The sequence below is a fragment of the Melospiza melodia genome, chromosome 15 (assembly GCF_035770615.1).
Source record: "Melospiza melodia melodia isolate bMelMel2 chromosome 15, bMelMel2.pri, whole genome shotgun sequence".
Classification (NCBI taxonomy): domain Eukaryota; kingdom Metazoa; phylum Chordata; class Aves; order Passeriformes; family Passerellidae; genus Melospiza; species Melospiza melodia.
Genome location: NC_086208.1, coordinates 2044766 through 2071647, shown reverse-complemented (window position 1 = coordinate 2071647; position 26882 = coordinate 2044766). Strand labels below are relative to the sequence as shown.

Below are 26882 nucleotides of genomic sequence, written 5' to 3'. Positions count from 1 at the left end.
AAGATATTAGGAAGGTTAAAGCTTAATAATGGAGCTCTGTGCATTGTGTTTTAAAGCTTACAAGCAGGTATTATATTCTAAATACAAGCATTGTTTTAACCAAAGGTACATGTGCTTATGGTGATTGGATAGAACTACTGTCAATGTGCTTTTGCTTTGTGTGAGTGGTCAAGAAGCTTATAAAGTAAGTTGTAACATTAAGTTTTTTGGCCTGCTGCCTGGATTGTGAGCTGGTGGCATCTTCCCATTGTCATAATCATGTAATGAGACTGATGCCGTAAAATAAACAGCTCAAGGCGCTTTCCCTGTCTCGTTCATAGTTTGTAAATAGCCCCCCTTTGCCAGCTTCAAATATTATATTAAAACTATACTAAAAGAATAGGAGAAAGGATTTCATCAGAAGGCTGGCTAAAAATAGAATAATAAAGAATGATAACAAAGGTTTGTGTCTCAAACAGAGAGTCCGAGCCAGCTGGCTGTGATCGGCCATTAATTAGAAACAACTAACATGAGACCAATCACAGATGCACCTGTTGCATTCCACAGCAGCAGATGATCAATATTTACATTCTGTTCCTGAGGCCTCTCAACTTCTCAGGAGGAAAAATCTTAAAGAAAAGATTTTTCATAAAAGTTGTCTGTGATGGCATGGGTTCTCAGAGTGGCCAAGAACATGCAAGGATTGGTGGCATCGCCCAAAACTGCTTGCAACAGTGGAATCAGTACTCTTAGAGCCAGGAGGGACCCTCCTCTCTTCCAGCTGTCCTTCTCTCGTCTGTGTGCATCCCTGGTGCCTCCTGAAGGTCTGGGATGGTGCTCCAGTGGGTAACTGGAGTGATGTTGAGCTGTCCCATATTAACAGCGTAATCCTACAGAGGTGTGGTGTTTTCCAGCACCATAGGGAATGGGAAAGGGAACAGCCAGAGACAAGTGTGAAGACGAGAGAGAAACACCCTGATTTTGCACACACTGCTGGTCCCAAAACTGAAAGGCCCAGAGGCCTCCTGGTCATTTCTCACTGGTTTTAAAAGCCTTGTCACCATTTACTGGAGTTCCCCAGAACTGGGGGAAATCCTGAATTCCTGCCTTAGTTTGTGGCTTGGTTTCCACATATTGGTTTCCAAAACTTAAAGTCTGATCTGTCTACTCTAGAAGAAGAAGACCTGGTCTGTCAGGGCTGGTTTTTCCTGTCAGGCTTTGGTGTTACTAAAGGCTGGTGACACACATGTCGTGTGGGAGAGCCAGTGTGTCACCAGAGCAGTGACCAACCTGCCAGAAATGAGGATTCAGAATCTTCAGTGTTTTAAGTAAGATCCTGCCTGATCTGTCCTGGCCCCTGGCTCAGGGACATCTAGAGTTGAGCCCATGGCTGTAGCATGAGGAAACAGTTCACCAATGGCACAGGGAAATCCCTAATGCCTCTCCCAGCACATGGTATCACCTCTCTGTAGGGCAGAAAATCAAAGGTTCAGCATGCCTGTGTCACAGACATCTTTTATGAAAAATCCTTTCCTTAGTGTTTTTCCTCCTGATAAGCTGACAGGCCTCAGGAACAAAATGTAAACAATGATTATCTGCTGCTGTGGAATGCAACAGGTGCATCTGGGATTGGTCTCATGTGGTTGTTTCTAATTAATGGCCAATCACAGCCAGCTGGCTGGGACAGAGAGTCTGGGACAGCTGCCTTTGTTATTCATTCTTTCTTTTCTATTCTTTGCTAGCCTTCTGATGAGATCCTTTTCTTCTATTCTTTTAGTATAGTTTTAATGTAATATATATCATAAAATAATAAATCAGCCTTCTGAAACATGGAGTCAGATCTTCATCTCTTCCCTCATCCAAGAACCCCTGTGAACACCATCACATGACCATGAGGTCTTCTGCCTTGTGTTGGATCCTTGTTTAACTGTGTGCTGATTTTGGCTAAAGATTTTTTTTTTTTTTTTTTTTTTTTTTTTTGCAGCTCTGGGATCCCTGACCACCACAGAAATGCCTGCTGAAAAGAGCTGGGTCCATTCTGAGCTATGTCACAGAGGCACAAAGCTTTGCTCTGGGACTGATCCAACACCAGAAAGACCTGTAGATTGTCAGAAAGCCCAGTGCCCAGGGGGCAGCTCACGGTGCCCATGCCACCCTGGCACCCCTGGCACTCACCCACAGAGCCGTGGCTGTGGTGCAGCAGGTTGTTGTACCAGCCATCGTAGCGCTGCACCTCCCACGAGATGCTCTCCTGGGCTCCTGCAACACACAGAACACACCTCAGCAGCAGCAAGAAAAAAGCATGAAAGCATCACCACTGGAGGATTATATTTATATTGGGATTTTTTTTCCCCATATTCTTTCTGAAACTTCCCAATTATGCAGGTTTCCAGGCAAGTTTTGCACTCCTTTTGAGGAACAATAGCTAAAATTAGAAAGTCATGCTTGTGATCCTGATGTCCCCTGATCAATTTGGGGCCACCACCAGTCTAATCCCAAAAGACAATCCTTTTCTCCTTCTGTCTCACTGGATCAGAAACCTCTCCTTACTTCTGACCCCCACAAAGTCCATGTGAGTCAAGGAAATACTTGGCGCTTTTGCATCAACCTTATTTCCTTCACGTTAATTTTTATTACTTTTACTTTTGATTTTGCTAATACTAGCAAAGACTTCCAGCTCCAGCCAACAAGCTGCGTGCTCAGCTGCCATGGGGCAGTCTCTCCACCTGCACTTTGCTCCAATTGTTTTCTTATCTCCTCACAAGCTGCATCACAGAATGATGGAATTTGTGTTGGAAGGGACCATGAACACACCCTGGTTCCATTCCCCCTGGGCAGAGACACCTCCACAAGAGCAGGGTGCTCTGAAATGATATCCTGTGGCTCAGAGGAAATTCCCCTGAGGGGCACCAACTCCCCAGGATCTCCATTTGTGTTCCCCATCCCAAATATCACACTTACCCGCCAAGGTCCATGTTCCCACCAGAGCCACCACCAAGCTCAGCATCACTGCTGCAGGTTCCATCTGCCCCTGGATGGAAGCAGCAACCTGCAAATGGAGAGGAGAGGGAGGGAGCTGCAGGGGGGCTCTTCCCAGAAATGTGGAAAGAGCAAACCTCAGCTCCTTGTTGTGGTTTGTGCTGCTGGGTAAAACCCCCCTGCTGCCATCATCCATCAGCAGTGCCTGCTGATGTGGGCTCTGGGAAGCTGGCAAGAGTTGGGTGAGACCCCACCACCTTGGGAAGGTTCTGCTGGAGCAGGACCAGTGTTCCTGCCTTGGGGTGTCCCAGTTCAGACTCACAGCTCACCAACTAGCTGTGTCTGCTCCGTTACAGAAAGAGAAAAGCTTGACATTTCATCACAGAAACAGGCACATTTCAGGTGGAAATTCCCCCTGCATTGCCCCACCCAAGCAAATCCAGCTGTGAACACGATGGAACAGCCTCAGCACACAGTCAGCCATCCCAGGGTGTGTGAGTCCTGCAGACAGCACAACCTGATCCCCTCTGAGCTGACCTGATGGCCATCCCTCCTGCCCAGCCTTTCTCATGGTGCTTTACCACCTCCCTTTCCACAAAAACCCTGGATCCAGAGCAGATTTCACCAGTGGGAACTGAACATTTAAAATCCCAGGCAATACCTGGTAAAAGAGAGGGATTCCCAGTCTGAATTGTGAAGTGACTCAGAGTCACAAATGTGACAATTCCACCCACCACTGGCTTTCCATGCGCAGAAATGCCAAACCTGAATTTAACTCCAAGACAGGATTTTTCACTAAATACAGCTCTTTGTCCCTGGTTCAGTGTGCATCCAAAGATCAGCACTATTTCAGAAGAGCTGTGCTGCCAGGAGATGCAGCAGCACACAGGTTTCAGCTTTTCCTACACCACTCTGTCACATCCAAATTTATGTTTCTAATTTTTAGTATTTTTTCATTAATTCAATTAAAACTGAAATAAAATCTGGCTTTGGAAAGGCTTACACATTTCCAGCAGCTCTGTAGGCTTTATATTTCATTTACTGAGAATTGCAGTGTGGATTTTTCACCTGTAACTCCCAGTGGTGCAAACTGCAAAACATCAGTTCATGTTGAACTGTCTGCTTGGAAAACAAAGTGATCTGAGACTTAAATATTATCATTTGCACTCACATTGATTGCATCCATCAATTTGAGCACTCATCACCAGGCTGTGAGCAGAGCACGTGACCTGTGGTTACATCTGCCAAAAATTCCTGCACTTTTGGGTTTTTTTGCATTAGAAAATAAGTTGTGTCTCAAGAAGTGACATTTCCACACTCCTTGGCCATCACCACAGCTCTTCCATCCTTTCCACCCTGTGCTGAGCATGGTCTGGGGGATGTGGGATTTATTTTGTGCAGCTGCTGGGCTGCACCAGGGGCTCTGTGAGCCCCATTCTGCACAAAGAAGAGGGAAGTTTGGCTCACAGAGACACAAGGAGGTGCCTGTGGTCACTGGCAGGATGGGCACAGTGCTGTCACCATGGGACTGGGACTGTGCTGCCTGAAAGCTCTCCCTGGTGAAGCAGCTCCTTCCCTTAGGGGGGACAGAGTTGGGGACTTGTGCAGAAAGGTCCACACAGCCCCCTGTGCTGCAGAAAGGGAGATCCCAGAGACACAGCTGGATTCATCAGACACAGCTGGATTCATCAGACACAGCTGGATTCATCAGGTACAGCTGGATTTATCAGACACAGCTGGATTTATCTCCTCCTGACTCCAAATGTGCAGCTGCCCCCCTCCCCAGAGCAAGGTCTGAAGGTGGCTCAGGAGACACAGAGCAGAGGCAAGGCTCAAAACACATCACCACAGCCACAGCACACATCATCTCTGTCCCTCTGTTTTTTGAAGATTTTTCTAAGCCTTCTGATGCTGGCATTCTTGTAGTGAACTTTCTCACACACTCTCTGTAAATAACTCATTTTTTTGCATTCCTTTATAGAGGAGGAGAGAGTTGGTGGACTGTCAGTCTGTCCAGTGTCATTGGAGAGGTGGCACTGCCACCCTCCAATCCACGCTTACTCTTAGAAAACTATAAATGTTAGAGTAAGAAAATAAACTTCCCTTTGTTCTTCACCTTGAGAACAGCGGTGTGCACATACGTTCTTCCATGTCCTATAACAACACATCTCCCCTTTCCCCCTGGGTCTTCTCACAGAGTTCCAGCACAACAAGTGTTTTAAAATCCCTTCTATCACTGAGCACCCCTCCCTTGTCCTCAGGTATGGCAATAACTCTTGTCCCAAGTCATGAGATGACATGCCAGTTCTCATGAATCCTTTATCTCCTTACACCCAGGAATTCAAATCTAGTTATCTTATGCCTTGTCAATACAAGGCTCTGGAGGCTTTCCAGTCTGGATCATGGCCAGTGTGATACAGTCACAGTAGCCATCTCACAGACTGGCCCTGGTGCAGCTTTGCTGAGGAAAAGTTTGGCAAGTTTGGATTATTTCCACAGCCTTGTCAAGCTTCCCAGGAATATTGTAATGATGAGCCCTCCAAATTCTGCTTTTCCAGAGATTCCCTGTGCCACCTTTGGAAACTCCCTTCCTCCCTCTGCACCTAGTGAAATTAAACTGGTCTTCTCCCGTCAGAGAGGATCCCTGTGTCCTGTCAGAGCCCGGAGCTTCACACCCCTCCAAAAACCATGTGTCAGTGCAAACACACAGCTTTCCACAGAGCAAGGACCTCCTGTCCCGCCTGATCTGCGCCGTGCCTGCTCCCCGAGTGCCAGGGATGATGTGCGGGGCTCCACCGCACCCTGCAGGCGAGGCCACGCACGGCTCCGGCTCACCGTGCTCACAAATCACAGCACCCGCAGCCTCGGGACACGGGGACACGGGGACACGGCCCGACCCCTTCATCCCCCGGGCTCCATCTCGCCGTGCTCACTCACACACCACCCGGAGCCTCGGGACACAGGGACATGGGAACCCTTCCATCCCCGGGGCTCCAGCTCGCCGTGCTCACTCACACATCACCCCGAGCCCTCGGGACACGGGGACACGGGGACACGGGGACACCTCCCGACCCTTCCATCCCCCGGGCACGGCCCCGTCCCAGCGTGTCCCCACAGCGGGATGTGGGGAGGAGTAGCTCCAGCCCCTGTCCCCTCTAAAAGTGACAATCCCATCCCCTGTCCCCTGCAGCAGTGACAGCCCCAGCCCTGTCCCCTCAGAAGTGACAGCCCCAGCCCTGTCCCCTCAGCAGTGACACTCCCATCCCCTGTCCCCTCAGCAGTGACACTCCCATCCCCTGTCCCCTGCAGCAGCGACACTCCCAGCCCCTGTCCCCTGCAGCAGTGACAGTCCCATCCCCTGTCCCCTCAGAAGTGACAGCCCCAGCCCCTGTCCCCTGCAGCAGTGACACTCCCAGCCCCTGTCCCCTCAGCAGTGACAGCCCCATCCCCTGTCCCCTCAGCAGTGACACTCCCATCCCCTGTCCCCTCAGCAGTGACACTCCCAGCCCCTGTCCCCTGCAGCAGTGACAGCCCCAGCCCCTGTCCCCTCAGCAGTGACAGCCCCAGCCCTGTCCCCTGCAGCAGTGACAGCCCCAGCCCTGTCCCCTCAGAAGCGACAGCCCCATCCCCTGTCCCCTCAGCAGTGACAGCCCCAGCCCCTGTCCCCTCAGCAGTGACACTCCCAGCCCCTGTCCCCTCAGAAGTGACACTCCCATCCCCTGTCCCCTGCAGCAGCGACACTCCCAGCCCCTGTCCCCTGCAGCAGTGACAGCCCCAGCCCCTGTCCCCTCAGCAGTGACAGCCCCAGCCCCTGTCCCCTGCAGCAGTGACAGCCCCAGCCCCTGTCCCCTCAGCAGTGACAGCCCCAGCCCCTGTCCCCTCAGCAGTGACACTCCCAGCCCCTGTCCCCTGCAGCAGTGACAGCCCCAGCCCCTGTCCCCTCAGCAGTGACACTCCCAGCCCTGTCCCCTCAGCAGTGACAGCCCCAGCCCTGTCCCCTCAGCAGTGACACTCCCAGCCCCTGTCCCCTCAGCAGTGACAGCCCCAGCCCCGCAGGTCGCACCGTGCGCGGCCCTGGCAGTGCGCGGCGCCGGAGGGGTCGGGCGCGCTCCCGGCGCCGCAGCTCCCACACAGGCGGGAACGCGCGGTGCCGACCCCGCAGACAGGCAGGGACACGCATGACCCCGGTCCCTCAGACAGGCAGGGACACGCGTGGGCTCGGTCCCGGTCCCGCAGACAGGCAGGGACACGCGTGGGCTCGGTCCCGACCCCAGGCAGGGACACGCGTGGCCCCGGCCCCTCAGACATCCTCCAAGCGCGGACACCACGGCCTCAGACACACGCACGACGGGGACCGCGAGTGTCCCTGTACCCCGAGCCGCTGCACCTCCCTTTCCCCCACCCGTGTGCCCTCCATTCCGACCCCCTTCCGGGCAGTTACCGCGTGTCCCCGGTGTGCCGCTGTGCTGTCCCCCCGGTGTCCCCGGTGCCGCCGCGGCCTCGCCGGGAGCGCTGCGGGCGGCGGCAGTGCGCTGGGGCGGGCGCTCCGCGGGTTACATACGGCCCGCGCCCTATAAGAGCGCCGAGCGGGACGGAGCCGCCCGCAAGAACGGCGGCAGCAGGAGGAAGAGGAGGAGGAGGAGGAACAGGTATGTGGAGGGAGGGGGCGGCACCCCCACCCCGGCCCCTGCTGCGGGGGGCTGCCAGGGGAGGATGCTCCACCTGCACTAACCCTCGGTTCCTTCTATTCCATCCTGTTACAAGGGCAGGAAAGCGCAGCCAGGTTCCCTCCTCGCCCCTCTTTCCCCCGCTGGGAGTTGCAGTTCTGATGTTTCAGTTTCCAGGGGACGGGGTTATTTTTTTCCGATGGAAAATACCAATCTGCAGCCCCGAGCGACCCAGCTAGGATTGTTGTTAGCCCCAGCCAGGATTGCTGTTTGCTCTGCCACCAGAAGTTTTTTGGCTGAGCACTTCCAAAAAAAATCCCTTTATCCTGATCCATTCTGGAGCACGGAAGTGGAGATTCTGTAAGGAGAAACTTCTGGGGTTTGGGCAAACTTTCTGCCTCCTTTGTCTTTTTCTCCTCCAGATCCCCACTATTTTAAAATATGAGATTAACTTGTCTGTTTCCGCTGAACTGCTGATCCTTCCTTGGAGATATTTGCAGCTTTTCCCCCCTCCATATGCTGTGACAGAGGGACCCCCAGGTCCCCTCTAAGGTCACAGCTTCAGAGTGGAGGATGCTTCACAAGGTGCAACAAGCTCCGTTTCTCCTGCTGTGAGCTGTAGGCATCACTTTTCTACTTAAAGCTGCAAAAAGTGCCAAAGAGCTGCAAAAATGCCAGAAGAGCAATCAAGGGAGAAAGATGGACAGACATCCAGAGTTGTTTCCCTGGAAATTCTCTATAAAACGAGTCCCAGCCTACAGAAATGCAAACATCCATTGGCGTTGGTTGAAATCTAAATTTAAATTTAAGAAGACAGCATTCTCCATGCTATGTTCTGGTTTTTAAAGTTTTAAACTCCGAAGAGTTGTGTTTTGGTGAACGTACACTTGGAAATGTTTCCTGCTTCATTGTATCTCATAGGAAATTTAGGCAAAGGTACCAGGAACAAGTGGAATTCAAGCCATTATGATTTAATCTGTCCTAGGTTAAACTACTTCTTTTCTTGCAGCAGCTCTGACTGTTTTGTGGGCGCTTTTGCTGGGCTTCAGGAGCATCAGGAATCAGCTGCAGCTCCTCTTGCCAGGTAAATAAATACACTTGAAATCTGCCTTTCTCCAGGTTTGGCTTTCCAAGAAATAAACCCAAACCTGTTACAGCAAAATAGCCCCAAAAAAGATTTTTAAAAGCACACAACAGCTCTGTAGGTCTGTAGCAGTCAAGTTAAATTCAGAGCCATTGTAAAATTCCAGTTTCTGTTCCACTCTTTGCTGTTATTATCTGGGCTGCTGGACAGAACATGATTCTCAAACCAAATATTGCTTTATGTATTGAAAAGCAATTCAGCTGCCTAAACAAACTGTTTTATGATAATTATTGTGGTCCCCACTCACCTCCAGGCATTTGGGACCAGCTTTTTGTGGCTGAATTGCTCTGGGTTGGATCTTACCCAAAAATATGATTAAAACCGTTTTTGTGAAAATGAGAATAAAATCACCTGCTCTGTACAGGAACAGAATAAAATGCAGCTTGGACAAGAGTCAGACCAGCTCTGGCATTCCCTGACTTTAGCAAACTTCCTGGGGCTGTAACATGCAGAGAGGTTATTAAATGAGCAAAACAAGAGGACTAAGCAAATTATCAGTTGTGGTGGAGAAGATCTAACGCAGGCACAGGAATAAGGTGTGTAATTGCTGGAAGCAGAGTGCCAGAGGAAGGTCAAGGTCGTCTGTGTGAATCGCACACACCTTTTAATTTTATATCATTCAGCTTCCTTCAGCCTTGAGATGTGCTGATAGAGTTTTGAGTGTTCTTTGGACCCTCATGCTGGGAATGGGGGCTGCTTCTGGCCCCTCTCAGCCACGTGCAGGACCAATCCTTCCTCCTCCTCCTTCACCAGACCAGCAGCTCCTGGGAAAATCTTCTTGGAGGAAACGGGCAGGAATGGGAGAAATGGGCTTTGTTCCACTTGGCACTGCTGGCCCCTGGCTGGGGATCATTTTGCTATTGTGAAATCCACATTTTCAGCGGTTCCTTGTCATTTTGAAGGAAAATACTTCTGCGTTCTTTCCCCACTGGGAAGTTCCCCCAGTGGGCTTTGGCACTTCCACCCCAAGGAGGAAAGAAAGGCCCTGTGCAGGCAGGAGCTGCTCGACAGGTTCCTGCTCTGGGGCTGCTCCTCAGGACCAGGGCTGGTGTCTCCTGGGGTGCCACGGCCCCTGAGGCTGCTGGGCCTGCCCCAGGCACCTCCTCTCCTCCAGGAGGGATTTGGGTGGCGTGTCCTCTGCTGGGAGTGTTCTGAGCGCTCTGCCCGCCTCGCTGCCAGCGTCACATTTCCTTGTCCCTCTGGGGACCCTTCAGGTGCACCTCCCTCAGCTGGTTATTCCAGAACGGAGCCACCGCCGGCCGGAGGCACCCGGGCAGGGCAGCACAGGGTGTCACAGCTCTGTCCCGCAGGCTCCTGGAGGTGCAGGATGACTCTGTTCGATGGCGTCTACCCCTTCTACCCGCAGCAGAGGAAGGCTGCCGTGTTTGACATCAGCACCATCATAGTCACCGTGGTGTTCCTCACGCTGGCTTGCTGCTTCCTGCTCATCATCCCGGGCATCCGCGGCCGGGCGGTGCGTGACCCTGGGCATGGGGTGCCCCACAGGCTGGGACCCCGGGGATGGGCGGCTCTGGGTGCTGGAACCCCAGGCATGGGGTACCCCGCATGCTGGGACCCCGGGGATGGGGTGCCCTGGGTGTTGGGACCCCAGGGATGGGGTGCCCTGGGTGCTGGAACCCTGGCCATGGGGGCTCTGGGACCCCGAGCATGGGGTGCCCTGCATGCTGGGACCCCGGGGATGGGGGCTCTGGGTGTTGGGACCCTGGGCATGGGCGGCTCTGGGTGCTGGGACCCCGAGCATGGGGTGCCCCACATGCTGGGACCCTGGGCATGGGCGGCTCTGGGTGCTGGGACCCCGAGCATGGGGTGGCCTGCATGCTGGGACCCCGGGGAGGGGGTGCCCTGGGTGCTGGGACCCTCCTGGGCATGGGCGGCCCTGGGTGCCGGGACCCCAGGCATGGGCGACCCTGGGTTCTGGGACCCTGGGCATGGGGTGCTCCACGTGCTGGGACCCTGGGGATGGGGTGCCCCGCATGCTGGGACTCCGGGCATGGGGGCTCTGGGACCCCGGGCATGGGGTACTCCGCATGCTGGGACCCCGGGGATGGGGTGCCCTGGGTGTTGGGACCCCGGGGATGGGGTGCCCTGGGTGCTAGAACCCCGGGCATGGGGGCTCTGGGACCCTGGGCATGGGGTACCCCGCATGCTGGGACCCCGGGGATGGGTGTCTCTGGGTGCTGGGACCCCGGGCATGAGGGCTCTGGGTGCTGGGACCCCGAGGATGGGCGGCTCTGGGGTTCAGGGAGAGGCAGGAGCAGAGGCAGGGCTGTTGCTGCTGTTCCTGCTGCCTCATGTCCCACCTCTGTCCCTGCAGAGGCTGTACTGGACTCTCCGTGTTCTCCTCAGCCTCTTCGTGGGAGTGGTGATTGTCGGTGAGTGCAGGGCAGTCCCTGGGTTTGGATAGCTCAGGGCAGCTCTGGGGATGGATGGATGGCTCTGGGCAGCCCCCCGGGTTTGGATGGCTCAGGAGGAAGGATTGAACCTGTGGGGAAGGACTGAACCCTGGGGCTGGGAAATGTGAGCTGAGGGGCACAACCACAGCTGCTCGTGGCGTCTGCCTTAGCCTTGCTCTTCAAAGCAGTCACACAGTTCTCAAAATGGCTTTCCCTTCCTTTCCTTTTCCCTTCCCTGGGCTGAGGGCGCTTGGAGGTGTCTGTGGTTATTTCTGAGGGTTTTGCTGGTGTAACTCAAGCAGCCCCAGCTCCTTCAGGCTGCACAGCCCCGTGTTCCTCCAGCTGTGTGTACAACCTGACACAGGCAGGGTGAGGAACAAGCACAAAGGCATGGATGAAATGCAGAGAGCAGGTTTATTTTAATTTTCCTGCCCTCCAAGGGACCCCCAGAGCAGCACTGGGTAGAGACAGGGAGGGCACTGGCACCAAGGGTCACCAAACCTGCTGTTTGCACCTGGTTTGCAGGGATTTGTGCAGGTGTAGCTCACTGATGTGCTTTGATCTTCCCTCGTTCAATAGGTGCTCCTCTTCCCCAACACACAGGGCTAGGCAGTGCTCACTGTGATCTCTGGGGTTTCCTACACATTGCTTGATGTGTTTGCAGTCCTCCTCACCAGTTTTCCATGGTTCCCCTCACTCTGTGAGCCCTCTTGTGCTGCAGCCAGGCGTGTTTGGAGATTGTGAGGAGCCTGGCAGCGATGTGGAGGGAGCAGGTTGGAATAAAGCACAGGCAGGGCAGAGATTGCAGTGGTGGGGTAAACACCTCCCAAGGAGCAAGGTCAGAGGAGACGAAGGAGAGGATTTAATTTGATAAAAAACCAGGAAATCTGCTATAATAACTGATGGTGGAAACCAGGCAGTGGGATTTCCAGCTCTGGGCAACAGGATGGGTAAGAAAAGATGTACTGAGGGGACAGAAGATGCCAGTGGCAAGAGAAACCAGCCCTGACCCTAAATCAAAGCATCCCTTTTGCTGTGAAGGACAAGACGGACTGCTTAGAGAGAGATGATGGTGACCTAAAAGATTCAGCTCTGATTTGACTAGACACCAGGATTAGGCAGCCAGGCTGGGATGAGCTGAGGGGCACAGGGACCATCCCAGGGTGTGGGAGATGCCACCAGAGCCACCTGAGACCCTGGTGCCAGGCTGGAGGGGGCACAGGGGTGGAGGCCAGGGCTGGTGCCACAGCCACAGCCCAGCCCTGCAGAGGCACAGCCCCACTGTGGGACAGGGCTCTGCTGGGGCACAGGGAGGAACACTCTGTTCCTGAGGCAGCGTCAGAGTTTCCGTCTGGCAGCAGCAGGGCACACTCACCCCTGCAGCCAGAAACATTCCTGTGGAGCTCCCACTGCATCAGTGCCCTCACAAGTTGACTCAGCAACTGAACATTTTCTCAGGAAGGTTTTGTTCAGCCCAGCATCAAACCATCGGCTTTACCTTCACTGGAAAATGAACCACACTGCAAAGTGGAAGTGCTTCCAAAAAGATACCTTGTTCCCAAAAACATAGACCAGAAAAGCTTCCGATTTTTCTTTTTTTCCCAGCTGGAATGGCTGCCCAAGCTGTGATGGCACTTCCCACCCCTCTCAACCTCTCCTTTTGACAAGGACTTTTACTATTCACTAACAGTGCAATTCAGGGAGCTGGATGTGGGAAATGAGACTCACCCCTGTTCCTGTGGCTCATCTCTGAACCCTGGGTGCTGTGGTGCTTGCCATGGTGGGCAGCTGGCAGGGAAGCTCTGGAGAAGATGTCCAAGCAGGAATCAGATCAGGATGTCCATGCCTGGGGATCAGAGCCCTGCTGTTCCCGGATCCAGGGAGTGGATGCTTAGCAAGGGGAGGACCCGAGCTCTGCAGGGTGTGGGAGCTGGTTGGGGCACGTCCTGGTGGCTGAATCAGCATTCCTGCCCTCCCAACACTCCCTCCCAGTGCCATGGTGGGAATGCTGCCACTCACCTGTGATTCTCCCCTTGAGCACAGCAAAGCCTGGACCTGCTTTAACCCCTGCTTCATTTTTCCTGGCAGTTGTGCAGTTCACAGGGGACTGGGAGCGTGGCTGGGTGCAGGCCAACACCTCCTACAAGTCCTTCAGCCCCGCGCAGGTGAGCGCTGACATCGGGCTGCACATCGGCCTGGCCGGGCTCAACGTCACGCTCAGGGGTGAGTCTGTGTCCCCTGTGCCCCTCTGCAGCGGCCCCAGCAGCTGCACAGCTGCCCTGCAGGGCCCTGGCAGGGTCTGGGCCCTGCTGTGCCCGTGCTGCTGCTGCTGCTGCTGGCAGTGCCCAGGGCTGGCACAGCAGAGCTCAGCCCGTGCCCCCCGCAGGAAACCCGGTGCAGCAGATCAACGAGACCATCAACTACAACGAGCACTTTTCCTGGAGCTTTGGGGAGGATTATGAGCTCAGCTACAGCCAGGGGCTGCACAGGGGGCTGCCCAGCCCCATCCTGTACGTGGCAGAGAAGTTCAGCGGGCAGAGCCCCTGTGGGGTGCACGGGCAGTACCGCATCGCCGGGCACTACGCCTCAGCCATGCTCTGGTGAGCTCTCCTGCCCTGTCCTGTCCTGTCCTGCTGCCAGCACAGGGGTGTGGGGAGCTTGGCTGCCCTTCCCCATGGCCTTTGGGATGGGTGGGATTGCATCCTGCAGGAGGGAAGCTGTGTGCATGGAGGGGGCCCTGCCGGGCTCTGTAGACACTTTGGGATGAGCAGAGGAGAAGTTCAGGTTCTCCCTGCTGGACAAACCCACAGGGTGGGCACAGGAGAGAGGAACGTGCTGCAGGTCCCTGCTGTGGTGTGGTGATGGTGGCACAAGTCCATCCCCATGGATGGAGCTGAAGCTGCTGTCCTTGGTGGCCCAGAGAGGCCCATGGCCCATGAAGGACTCTCCCAGCCCTACCTGTGAGGGGATTTTGTATCTAAGATTGGATCAGGTGGGGAAAAGTTCCTGCTGCTGTTACTGTGGAGCTGATCTCGACTCTTTGGCAAGGTCAGAGATCTGTCAGTGCCCACGTGGGCTGGGGGAGAGCTGTCCCCAGCTGGCAGGAGATGGGGACCCGCTTCCACCATGTGCTGGCCATCACGAACCATTGCAGGGCTGCTCTCCCTGCCTGGGGTTTGACAGCTTGTGGTGGTGTTCACAGGGGTCTGGGGATGAGGGATGAGATGAGGATGTGACTCCATGTTTCAGAAGGCTTGATTTATTTTATGACATATATTATATTAAAACTATACTAAAAGAATAGGAGAAAGGATTTCATCAGAAGGCTGGCTAAAAATAGAATAATAAAGAATGATAACAAAGGTTTATGTCTGGGACAGAGAGTCTGAGCCAGCTGACTGTGATTGGCCATTAATTAGAAACAACCATATGAGACCAATCACAGGTGCACCTGTTGCATTCCACAGCAGCAGATAATCAATGTTTACATTTTGTTCCTGAGGCCTCTCAGCTTCTCAGGAGGAAAAATCTTAAAGAAAGGACTTTTCATAAAAGACGTCTGTGACAGACAGCAGGGACATGGAAAATAGGGAAGGAGCCTGGTTCTACCATGGATCAGGAGCTCCTGGCCCATAGCAGAGGCTTTCTTCTGTAGCCCAGCTCCTCAGCAAGTGCAGAGCTACTGCTCATGGCCTTTGCCTGCTGCTGCACTCATCCCAGTCCTGGTGCTGCTCTCAGGGACCAGGCTGCCCGATGTGTGGCAGGACAGGTAGCTGGGATGGTCCAGATGCTCTGAGGGGGCTGCCACAGCCTCCTTGGGGCTGGTGATGTGTGTGGGCTGAGCAATGGGAGGAGGAGAGGCTTCTGGATGGAGCAATGTGAGCCTGGCACGTGCACTTGCTCAGCGTGGGGATTAGGGATCATTCCTGCCTGCCCACAGAGCTTCTCCTCCTCCTGCAGTGCTCCTGGAGCCCAAAGTGCTCCCAACACATGGAAATCCTCACACAGAGCACCCTGACCCATGGCACTCTCACCACTCATCCCTTGGTCTCCTCCTGCCTCCAGGGTCGCCTTTTGCACGTGGATCATCTCCAACATCCTGCTCTCCATGCCTGCCCTGGTTTATGGAGGATACATGCTCCTGGCCACTGGGGCCTTCATGATCTTCTCCCTGCTCTCCTTCTCCACCGTGAGGAACTCCCCGATGTGCCCCATCCAGATTGGGAGCAGCACCCTGCACGTGGCCTATGGGGGATCCTTCTGGCTCATGCTAGCAGTTGGTGAGAGCATCGGGGTGCCCCAGGAAACATCCCTGAGTCCCAGGATTTCCCCCAAAATGGGAAGTGCATCTCCCCAGAGCCCCAGCCTGGGCCTTGGCATCCAGATCCTGGCAGAGGTGTGGAGAGGGGTGGGAAAAGGACAAGCACCATCCTCATCTCAAGGCATTCACAGCTCCTGAGGTGCATTGGGGTCACCCTCCTGGGTTTTCAGACCTGTGCCTGGGCTTGAGGATGCTTAGAACAGCTCATGCAATGGAAGGCCACCTTCCATAAGGAAAGGCATTGTCCTCTGGCAGGGGACAATCCTACAAGGGGTGGGGACACTGCTGGGGTGACAGGACCCCATCAGAGCGTGTGTTTGTTCCAGGCCTGCTCTGTTTGGTGGCTGGGACCACCGTCGTGGCAATGCACCACCTCAACCTGGACCTGCTGAAAACTTTCTTTGATCTCCGTGAGGACAAAGCAGAGGAGCTGCCTGAGGTGTTCATGAACCCTCACTTTGTCAGCAAGAGCCAGTTTCCTGAGCCCACTGAAATCAACAGTGTCTAGAAGAAAGTCCTCACTTTTTCCCTGAGGATGGACCCAAAAGGGCAGAACAAATCCTCCTTGATGTCCCCAGAGATGCCTTTCCCCATCCAGCTGCCTTTGAACCCACACTGGGATGGGTCCTTGCTGGCAGGCCCTTCCCAGGCTGTGCCTCCTGTGATCTGTGCCAGAGCAGCTCACTGAGACTGGGGCTGCACACCCGCCTGGGCACCCTGTCCCAGGAGGAACCCAGGCCCTTCCTGCTCCATTCTCCAAGGATCTGTTCCCAAAGAAACTGAGAAACACTCATGGCTCACATTTCTGCCTGGGACCACCTGCCACTCCAAAAGCCTGGGGTTAAACTGCTCATTTCTTCCCCAAACATGACATTTTTTGTGTAGGTGTATCCAGGAAAGCCAGGTATGGATCCAGCTTCTGCAGGAGCAGGAATAAAAAAACCTGCTCCAGAAACAAACACTGAGTAAATGTACCATGGAGTCTGCTGAGGGGCACGTGCTGATTTGATCCTTTTCACTTTCAAATTTGGCCTTTATTAGATGAAATTGTAGCCTAGTGTGGGCCAAAGAAATGCCATAGGAGAGGGAGGAGAGTGGGGAATGAATCCCTGTCCAGCTGGAGCACACTCAGATGGCTGGGATGGAGGGGAGGGAGGGGGGTTCTGTCCCTCTGCCCCACTCAGGTGAGACCCCACCTGCAGAGCTGCCTCCAGAGAGGACACAGAGCTGCTGGAGAGCCCAGAGGGGGCCATGGAGATGCTCTGAGGGCTGGAGCCAGGCTGGGAGAGCTGGGGGTGCTCACCTGGACCAGAGAAGGCTCCAGGGAAACCTCAGAGCCCCTGGCAGGGCCTGAAGGGGCTCCAGGAGAGCTGGAGAGGGACTGGGGACAAGGGATGGAGGGACAGCACACAGGGAATGGCTCCCACTGCCAGAGGGCAGGGATGGATGGGATATTGGGAAGGAATTCTTCCCTGTGAGGGTCATGAGGCCCTGGCACAGGGTGCCCAGAGCAGCTGTGGTTGCCCCATCCCTGCAAGTGTTCCAGGCCAGGCTGGACAGGCTTGGAGCACCCTGGGATAGTGGAAAGTGTCCCTGCCCATGGTAGGGGGGTGGAACAAGATGAGCTTTAAGGCCCCTTTCCAACCCAAACCATGCTGGGATTCCATATCTGAATGCTGGAAACCTGGGCACCTTCATTCCAATTAACTGTAAACTACATCATTTCAATATTTTTACTTTTCTTACCGAGATCCTTGCTGGCAAGTTACTCATTTCTGTCGGATGATGTTTGTGTGTCACTAACGTGCTTTGTTCTGCACTGGAATTATTTTCAATAAAACTTTACTAAAACCCCTCTGCTTTGAAACACTGTGGACATTTAGGGGGCTGGTTTCTTAAGAACGGCCCACGGGGCACATCTGGAGGTCACTCCTGCCAAGCAGCCAGCAGCAGCATTTCCTTCCCATGGGGACAAATGTCTCCTTGGCACATTTCAGGGGCTAAGAAACCCACTAAGGAACCTTTGGCATGAGGAACCCAGGAGGAACCCAGACTGGAGATGCTGCTCAGCTCTCCCTAATTAGTTACAGCTGCTCTCCAAGGCACTGTTGCTCCTCCTTTCCCACCTCCTCCTCCCTCCTGGTCTGGTTCCTCCATCATCCTCCTGAATTGTGTTCTCTCTGCCATCCTGCTCATCCCCTGACACTGAGAGCAGGCATGGTAGCACAGCTCCATCTCAGCCTCCTGCCTGCTGGTGGAGCAGCACCCAAGGGAGGGGGGGATTTTCGAGGGTCTTCAGGGTGAGGGGCACTTGTGGGCTCTGATTTTCCTTTGGTTCATGGCTGTGAGTCTGCAGTTACTTGTTTTGTCCCCAGTTTGTTGTGATTTAATCTCTGTATGCTGGGGAGGACACGGGGTTTGCTGGGATGGCAGTAAAACAGAAAAAAAGAAGAAACACAACCAAAAAACACCCAAAACCCAACAAAAATGGTTGCATTTGAAACACTTTTTCAGCTCTGGGTACTTTTATCACTTGGTCCTTGTCCTGTCCCTTCCCAGCCGGGCTCCTGATGGATTTGGTGGGTTCAGGAGCGGCCCCTGCAGCCCTGCCCTGTCCCCTGTGCCTCAGAGCCGGGTGGCTGTCCCAGGGCAGAGCTCCCCAAGGGGCACCATGAACCCGCCCTGTGCAGAGCAGCTGGGCTGGGCTGGCAGCCAGGACTGCTCCCACTGCTCCTCCTCGCTGCTCCTGTCCAGGCTGAAGATGAGCTTCAGCTTCTGTGGCTGCATTGAGTTGAGGATGATGATGGCCAGCCCCAGGAGCAGGCACAGCAGCCCTGCAAACACACAGAGAGACAGCTCTGCAGGTCCCAGCTGCACACCAGGGATGTGTGGCATCACCCAGCAGGCAGGAAAAGGCTTTTTTCTCTTTCCCCACCTCAATTATGGCATCACTGTGGGCTCCCCAGCGCAAAAGAGAGGTCAGTGGATGGGGGCAGAGCTGGGGCTGGAGCCCACCATGCACAGGGAAAGGCTGGAGAATTTGGATTTGTTTAGCCTGTTGGAGCACCAGGGGGATTTAGTCACCACCTGGTCTCCCTGGAGGTGATTTTGTGACACGGAAAATTCTGGTTTGAGCAAAGGAAACGATTGCTGCAGGTCCTGAAAGGCAGAGGGAATCTCTATCCAGCAGGCGACTTCAAACATTCAATTCTCTGCGCTGTTCATCTCTCTCTCCCCCCAACCTTGATAATTCTAATCTAAAACCTTCTAACCTAAAATTATCATTTTCTGTGGCCAGCCATGGAGAAGGAAGGGATGAGGTGCTGAGGGCCATCACCTCTGGAGGGATGGAGGAGGAAAGCAAAGCCCCAGAAGCAGGGCTGAGCACTCACCTGTGGCCAGTGCCAGCCAGAAGGACTCCCCATAGTCTGTCCTCAAGGAAACTGGGCCAAACTGGATGGGGCACCTCAGGCTGTTCCTGGCAGTGGAGAAGAGCAGCAGGGAGGAGAGGATCAGCGTGCCAGTGAGCAGGAGCATCTGGCCACCATAGAGCAGGATGGACATGGAGAAGAGCAGGATGGAGATGAGCCACGTGCAGAAGGCCAGCCTGAAAAAGGACCACAAAACAGCACAAAACACCAGGCTTGGAGAATCTGCTCTCCAGGGTCTGCTCTCCATATCCCAATGGAGGGATAAAGCCCTGGACAACGTGGTCCAGCTGGCCTTGCTCCAGCAGATATCTGGATATCTGTTGTAGAGATCAACCCAAACAACTGAGTAAGGACATGAGTGGTGGAGCTGTGGGACACAACCTGCAGCAGTGGAGAGGGATCTCCACACCTGGGAATGTTCAGCATTGAATTTCCTGAAGCCCCCCAAGCACCTTGGTGCAGCTTTGGCATCAGCCCTGCTCTGGCTGTGGGCCTGGAGTGGAAATCTCTGGAGGTTCCTGTGAGAGACTGAAATATCTGAAATATTAGTGTTTAATAGCTCGAACATTTGGCCATTTGCAGAGGTAGCAGGAGCTTTGTAGGGGGGAAAAGGAGGGGTTTTGGGTGTGTGATGGGAAGGAGGGATTTGGGGGAAGGAGAGTTTTGGGGTGTGTGCTGGCAAGCCCTCTGATGTGCATAAGAGGAGGAAGCTCTGGGATTTGAGGCAGATGAGGGAAAAGGCTGGTGAGAAGCAGACCCTGGAGAGGCAGGGTGTGAAAAGTGCACATTATCTGGGTCTGTGCAAATATTTACCATATGTATTTTCATGTATTGATTAGTAGTGCTGTATTAACGTTTTAATACTAAGTGTAGTCTTGTAATTAAAAGGTAACTTTTGTAGTTAAAATGAGAACTATGCTAGCGGGATTTTTTAAGAAAGGAATGAGGTACTTGCACCAGATAGCAGCCACAGGACACCTGAATCTTTCAGAGAAAGAGAATTTATTGCTCTCTTATCAGAAGAAACCAACTTCTTCCCACCTCAAAGCCGCTGTTAGGATTAGAAGGAAAAAGCTGATGATGATCAGACAGAATCCTGTGTTTGAATGGAATTTATGCATCATGTATGAGGTGTATGAATATGCAACAGGTTATTGTTTTTAAGGGTTAATCCTTTGTTAATGTGGGTCCTTTTTCAGGCTTGTGCTGCCCAGAAAAGGTACCTGGACATCCATAACTCTTTGTCTCTATTGTCTCAAATTGTCCTAATTCAAATTGTCCAAATGATCATTCCTCTAATTGCATTACTATTTTTATAACCATTTTATAACTATTAAACTCTTAAAATTTTAAAAAAACCAAGTGACTGGCGTTTTTCACACAGGGTGCTGTCTGTCACCGTGCCAAATGCCCTCCATCACACAACAGGCTCAGCTGGAACGCTGCCCTCCCTTCCCAGGAAGGTCACAGGGGACACTGTGTGTGTTCACACCTCGGCCTGGGGGCTCTCACCCCTCCTGGGGGGGCAGAGCTGCTTCAGCACCGGTGTGAGAGGCTGGGCAGTGTCACAGAAGGGGCCACGAGCCCCCAGAGCCCCCCGAGGGTCTGAGCCCTTGCAGGGAGCAATGCCCTGGAAGTAAACTGTGAAGGGAAGGTGCCTGGGTGCTCTCATCAAACCTGAGCCAGCCCTGGGCTCTCCCCACCTCTGGAAGACCAGAAGGGCATCCATGGGGCACTGTCTGGTTCCATGGGTGGTCACATCTTCTTTCTTAATTTCTCTCTCTCTTCCCAGTTTCTCTTTTCTATTTCTTTCCATCTTTGTCTACATCATATTTCCTGTGACATAAAATCCATACTATGGACTTCAGCATGTGGCCTCACTTGCACCCTCATTTGGCCTCATCTGCACCCTCATTTGGCCTCATTTGCACCCTCATTTGGGCAGAGGGGTCTCTAACAAACAGATTGTAACAGTCTTGCCAAGTAACTTCTTCCCTGATTCTTGTGGTTGTCCACAGCTGGTCACCCCCAGCGTTCAGAGGGACACTGGCACGGAGGGACAATGGCCTGCAGGGACAATGGCATGGAGGGACAATGGCACACAGGGACAATGGCACGGAGGGACAATGGCCTGCAGGGACAATGGCATGCAGGGACACCTTTGTTTGGAGAGCTGCACCATTAGCCATGCCCACCCCTGATCCAGCACCTGGAGTGCACCCAGCTGCCAGCCCTACCCTGTGCTTGGGCTTGCATTCAGCTCCCTGGGAAGGTGAGCCTAACAGATTTTTCTGATTCAAAGGGAAAAAAACCCCTAAAAAATAAATTTTCATTAATATTTCTGTCTTGAAATACAGGAAGGTTTGGGTGGGGATAATTATTTTTCCTGAACATGAGAAAGGAGATGGGTGCAGGGACCTGGGACCTGCATTCATGGGGGAATTGCAAGGCTCTCCCTTCCCTGCAGTGCCTTTCCCAAGACCTCTGAGACTCGTGGGGATGCTCTGGGACCCCACAATCACAGCACACACCAGGGCTCCAAGCTCCATGAGCTCCCTCCTGATGGTCCCTCCCCAGGGAGGACCATCCTGACCATGGGACAGCTCTGTGCCCACTTGGACAGGCAAAGGAAGACCCTCCACAGTGGGTCTCAATTTGGACTCTTTATCCTGGTCCTTGGGTGAAATCTGCAACCACGAGCCCCACAGCTGTGTCTGCTTTCCCCTCAATGACATTTCTGACTGCAGTTTTGGACATCAAGGCAGAGGACATGTAAGAGGAGTCTGGGGACGTGGACAGAAGATGCTCCAAGGGCTGCAGCCCCTCTGCTCCAGAGCCAGGGAGAGCTTGAGGTGTTGAGAGAGGAGAGAAAGCTCTGGAGAGAGCTCAGAGCCCCTGCCAGGGCCTGGAGGGGCTCCAGGAGAGCTGGAGAGGGACTGGAGACAAGGGATGGAGGGACAGGATGAGGATGAACAACTTCCCACAGTCAGAGGGCAGGGTTAGATGGGATATTGGGAAGGAATTCCTCCCTGTGAGGGTGGTGAGGCCCAGAGGAGCTCTGGCTGCCTGTCCTGGCTTTACATGGGAGACATTTAGGTAAGTGATCCCTGGAAGTGTTCCAGGCCAGGTGAAGGGGACTTGGAGCAACCTGGGAGAGTGGAAGTTGTCCCTGCCCATGGTGGGGGGTTAGAGCAACATAAGCTTTAAGATCCCACCCAACCCAAATCACTCCATGATCCCACAATTCTGTGACTCTGTGACAAGCCAGGAAGCAGGAAAACCCCAAATCCTGCAGACAGGCTTTGCCGCCATTACAGTGACAAGGGTGGCTCCATAAACATCTCTTTGGTGTCCCTGGTGCTCCCCAGCCCCCAGGGCAGGGCAGGGCTGTAACTCACCACAGGGTGAGGGACACGTAGTGCCCGGCGATGCGGTACTGCCCGTGCACCCCACAGGGGCTCTGCCCGCTGAACTTCTCTGCCACGTACAGGATGGGGCTGGGCAGCCCCCTGTGCAGCCCCTGGCTGTAGCTGAGCTCATAATCCTCCCCAAAGCTCCAGGAAAAGTGCTCGTTGTAGTTGATGGTCTCGTTGATCTGCTGCACCGGGTTTCCTGCGGGAGGCACGGGCTGAGCTCTGCTGTGCCAGCCCTGGGCACTGCCAGCAGCAGCAGCAGCAGCACGGGCACAGCAGGGCCCAGACCCTGCCAGGGCCCTGCAGGGCAGCTGTGCAGCTGCTGGGGCCGCTGCAGAGGGGCACAGGGGACACAGACTCACCCCTGAGCGTGACGTTGAGCCCGGCCAGGCCGATGTGCAGCCCGATGTCAGCGCTCACCTGCGCGGGGCTGAAGGCCTTGTAGGAGGTGTTGGCCTGCACCCAGCCACGCTCCCAGTCTCTGGTGAACTGCACATCTGTGGAGGCCTCAGGGGTTAGTCACAGCTGGCAGCAAGATGCCTGGTGCTGGAAGCACCTGCCAGGATGGTCACCATGGCCTCAGCATCACCTAGCTCACCTCAAATGCAGGGCTGTGCTGTTCACCCCAAGGGGAGGAAGTCCTAGATGTCCCTCCTGTATCCCTGTGTGTCCCTTCTGTGTCCCTGTGTGCCATTCCTGTATCCCTGTGTGTCCCTCCTGTATCCCTGTGTGTCATTCCTGTCTCCCTGTGTGTCCCTCCTGTATCCCTGTGTGTCCCTCCTGTAACCCTGTGTGCCATTCCTGTATCCCTGTGTGTCCCTCCTGTATCCCTGTGTGTCATTCCTGTCTCCCTGTGTGTCCCTCCTGTATCCCTGTGTGTCCCTCCTGTAACCCTGTGTGTCCCTCCTGTATCCCTGTGTGTCCTTCCTGAATCCCTGTGTGTCCCTCCTGTATCCCTGTGTGTCCCTCCTGAATCCCTGTGTGTCCCTCCCGTATCCCTGTGTGTCCCTCCTGTATCCCTGTGTGTCCCTCCTGTATCCCTGTGTGTCCTTCCTGAATCCCTGTGTGTCCCTCCTGTATCCCTGGATGTCATTCCTGTTTCCCTGTGTGTCCCTCCTGTGTCCCTGTGTGTCCCTCCTGTATCCCTGTGTGTCATTCCTGTATCCCTGTGTGTCCCTCCTGTATCCCTGTGTGTCCCTCCTGTATTCCTGTGTGCCATTCCTGTGTCCCTGTGTGTCCCTCCTGTGTCCCTGTGTGTCATTCCTGTGTCCCTGTGTGTCCCTCCTGTGTCCCTGTGTGCCATTCCTGTGTCCCTGTGTGTCCCTCCTGTGTCCCTGTGTGTCCCTCCTGTATCCCTGGATGTCATTCCTGTGTCCCTGTGTGTCATTCCTGTGTCCCTGTGTGTCCCTCCTGTGTCCCTGTGTGCCATTCCTGTATCCCTGTGTGCCATTCCTGTTTCCCTGTGTGTCCCTCCTGAATCCCTGTGTGTCCCTCCTGTATCCCTGTGTGTCCCTCCTGTATCCCTGTGTGTCCCTCCTCATTATCACCCCATTAATGACCCTCAAAGCCCCTCTTGGGTTGGTTTCTCCCCAGCCCAGCACAGATCCTCGCCCTGGTGGCAGTGGGGTGAAGTGTGGGCACTGCCTGGGCACTGCTTTGCCCCTGAGCCCCTGATCCCCCTGGAAGGTGGTGTTGAGCCTTTGGTCACTGCCCTGGAGGTGGCCACCAGCCTTCAGACCCCAGGCAGATGGATGGGTGCCTTCCACCATGGCTGGAGCCACCTCCCACACACAGGACATGTGTCCACCTTCCCCATGAGCTCATCCCACAGGCTGGGCTTGGTTCTTGAGGGATCCCTCCACCCTCTCCCACCTTTCCCCCCCATTTCTGGGCCTCCATGGGCCCCCCAGCACTCACTGAGGATCACTGCTCCCACGAAGAGCCCCAGCACCAGCTGCAGGAACCACAGGAGTCTCTGTAAGAGGGGAGAGAGGAGGCACAGGGCTCAGCCAGAGGTTACCACAGGCACCTCAGCACCAAGCACATCATTTAGAAATGTGAAATGGTGAGAAACAGCCCTGTCCCTGCCCTGCAGAGTCACCCATGTGCTGGGTGGGTGGGTGGCAGGGGGTACCTGTGGCATCCCAGCTGGGGTGGGGGGAGGCAGCAGGGAGATCCTGGCAGAGGAAGAAAATCATCAAAAGAACCCACTGGAGAAAGCTGTGACAGCCCTTTTTTTGGGAAGGGATGTTTGGGAACATTCCCTCTAAAAATCTTCAGCTGCAATTCCCACCCTTACCCAAACCTCAGTGTGTTGACAGCTGGCCACAGCTGCAACAAAAAGGAGCCACCAGGCATTTGTAGGGTGTCCCCTGGGGGACAGGAGCCCCTCAAGCAGCCCTGCAGCAGCACCAGCACAGAGGCAGCCCCTGGTGTGGCTCCAGCAGGGTCTGCGGGGCACAGGGAGCAGTGCTGGGACATGCCCTGTACACACCTCCCTCTTTCACCCAGATCTCTGGCAAGGTGGGGTGAGATCTCTGAGCCTCACCCTGCCATTCCACTCTGCTGAAAGAATTTCACAGAGAAATCCAGCCAAGATCAGCTCTAGCAGCCTCAGAAACCTGGGCTGGTGGAGTTTGGTGCTGATGCGGGGATGGAGCTCCCCCAGCCCCATGGCATTCAGAGACCCCAGAGCTCTGGCCATAGCCCCGAGCAGCCTTGCTTGCCAAATCTGCTCTGGAGGCTGGGACGGGGAGGAATGTGGGATGCACAGGCAGGGAGCAGAGGTCTGAAGTGCCCCTGCCCCTCCACTTACCCTCCTGCCCGGGATGCCCGGCAGGATGATGATGAAGGTGGCCAGCATGGAGAGGAACACGGTGACAATGACAGCCCGGGTGGTGTCAAAGGGGAAGCAGGCATTGGCCCCGGGGTAGAAGGGGTAGGAGCCATTCCACAGAGTCATCCTGCTGCCTGGAAGGGCCCAAAACTGGCAGAAAATCATCTCCACACATGCACTCCGTCAGCCTTCCCCACAGAGCTGTGTCCTGCCCCTTGTCCCGTTCAGGGCTGTGCGTGCACCCTGTGCCCCTGGGCACTGCAATCCCACAGCCAGGGATCTCCCTCATCGGGAACCCTCCATCCCGCACGGCCAAGCTGCCTTGGAGCCACCAGGGCATTGCTGCAAGGCTCAACTGTCCCCAGGGAGGGACAGCAAGGCGTGCAAACGCCACAGGGCAGCTCGCTCCAATCTGTTCTCCATCCCCAAAATGTTCCCTGTGCTCCCACCTGTCACAGACATCTATTCATGGAAAATCCTTTCCTTAGGATTTTTCCTCCTGAGAAGCTGAGAGGCCTCAGGAACAAAATGTAAACAATGATTATCAGCTGCTGTGGAGTGCAACAGGGGGATCTGTGGTTGTTTGTAATTAATGGCCAATCACAGTCAGCTGGCTCAGACAGAGAGTCTGGGACAGCTGCCTTTGTTTTCATTCTTTCTTTTGCTATTCTTAGCCAGCCTTCTGAGGAGAATCTTTTCTTCTATTTTAGTGTAGTTTTAATGTAATATATATCATAAAATAATAAATCAAGCCTTCTGAAACACGGAGTCGGATCCTCATCTCTCCCCTCACCCTCAGACCGCTGCGAGCACGGTCACATTCACCCTGGCTGGTTCAGCTCTTTCGGAGCAGCCTGGCCCCGCTGCTGGGTGAATCACGGCACAAACACGGCTGCAGTTAACCCTTCACCGCCCGGGGATGACCCGGAGGGCGCAGGGACAGCGCCAGCCCGTGTGCCAGCCCCCGGCAGCCAGCCGGGAGACCCAACGCTGCTTTTACACCGCAGCACTCGAGCAGCTCCTTCTCCTGCTGGGAATGGGCTGCTCAGCATCCCCGGGGAACGGGGGCAGCAGGAACAGCCCCAGCCCCTTCCCCAAGCCCTGCCTACCTCGGTGCCGGGATGCGAGCGCCGGGATGCTCCGGGATGAACCGGGATGAACTGGGATGAGCTGGGAAGCTCCGGGAAGCTCCGGGAAGCTCCGGGATGAGCCCTGGCGCCGCCCGCTCCCTCCTCCTGCCAAGGCTGCGGGCGAGCAGCCAGCCTGGCTGCGCTGCTCCCGGTGGTTTCTGCAGTGCCCGCCTCCCAAAGTGCTTGGATGATCCAGCCTAAGTGTGAAAAATGTGTATTTTATGATTGGCTTTTTGCAAATATTAAAATGAATATTATACGTGTTGTGGTAGAAAGTAACAATAATAATGATGTATTAATTCTCCTAAGTACTGTGTTGAATATAGTTTTGGGTTATAAAAATTGTTAAAATAGAAACGATGCTATGTAGGATACCTTTTTTTTTTTTTTTTTTTGTAAAGAAAGGACTTGCAGCAAGATAGCAGCCACAGGACACCCGAATCTTGCAGAGAAAGAGAATTTATTGCCCCATTATCAGAAGAAACGAACTTCTTCCTGCCTCAAAGGTGCTGTCGGCATTCAGAGGAAGAAGCTGACACTGCCCAGACAGAATCCTGAGTTTGAATGG

General features: G+C 54.4%; 3 protein-coding genes across 5 annotated transcripts in view; 1 reads left to right on the top strand and 2 right to left on the bottom strand.

Annotated features, from left to right (window-relative positions):
- Nucleotides 1–13049, bottom strand: part of DUOX2 (dual oxidase 2) — a 34329-nt gene extending 21280 nt beyond the window's left edge. For both annotated transcript variants that reach the window (XM_063169304.1, XM_063169305.1), the window contains exons 1-3: nt 12912–13049; nt 2941–3028; nt 2155–2238 (exon numbers count right to left, since the gene is read on the bottom strand). In XM_063169304.1, coding sequence (XP_063025374.1) covers nt 2155–2238; nt 2941–3004 — 148 coding nt within the window. In that variant the 5' untranslated portion in view covers nt 3005–3028; nt 12912–13049. The remainder of the gene's footprint in view (nt 1–2154; nt 2239–2940; nt 3029–12911) is intronic.
- Nucleotides 10083–16548, top strand: DUOXA2 (dual oxidase maturation factor 2). The gene is made up of 6 exons (XM_063169308.1): nt 10083–10243; nt 11105–11162; nt 13272–13406; nt 13570–13783; nt 15249–15463; nt 15831–16548. The coding sequence occupies exons 1-6, from the start codon at nt 10097–10099 to the stop codon at nt 16010–16012; spliced, it is 951 nt and encodes a 316-aa protein (XP_063025378.1). The 5' UTR covers nt 10083–10096; the 3' UTR covers nt 16013–16548.
- Nucleotides 16549–17980: 1432 nt separating this feature from the next.
- Nucleotides 17981–26404, bottom strand: LOC134425079 (dual oxidase maturation factor 1-like). 2 transcript variants are annotated; one of them, XM_063169306.1, is made up of 7 exons: nt 26294–26404; nt 25164–25334; nt 24266–24323; nt 22711–22845; nt 22334–22547; nt 18897–19111; nt 17981–18338 (listed from the first exon to the last, which is right to left on the bottom strand). In XM_063169306.1, exons 2-7 carry the CDS (start codon nt 25308–25310, stop codon nt 18130–18132), a joined length of 978 nt encoding a protein of 325 aa, XP_063025376.1. In that variant the 5' UTR covers nt 25311–25334; nt 26294–26404; the 3' UTR covers nt 17981–18129. The 2 variants fall into 2 exon arrangements, with proteins under 2 accessions (XP_063025376.1, XP_063025377.1); XM_063169307.1 differs by having other exon boundaries at nt 25164–25318.
- Nucleotides 26405–26882: the final 478 nt, after the last annotated feature.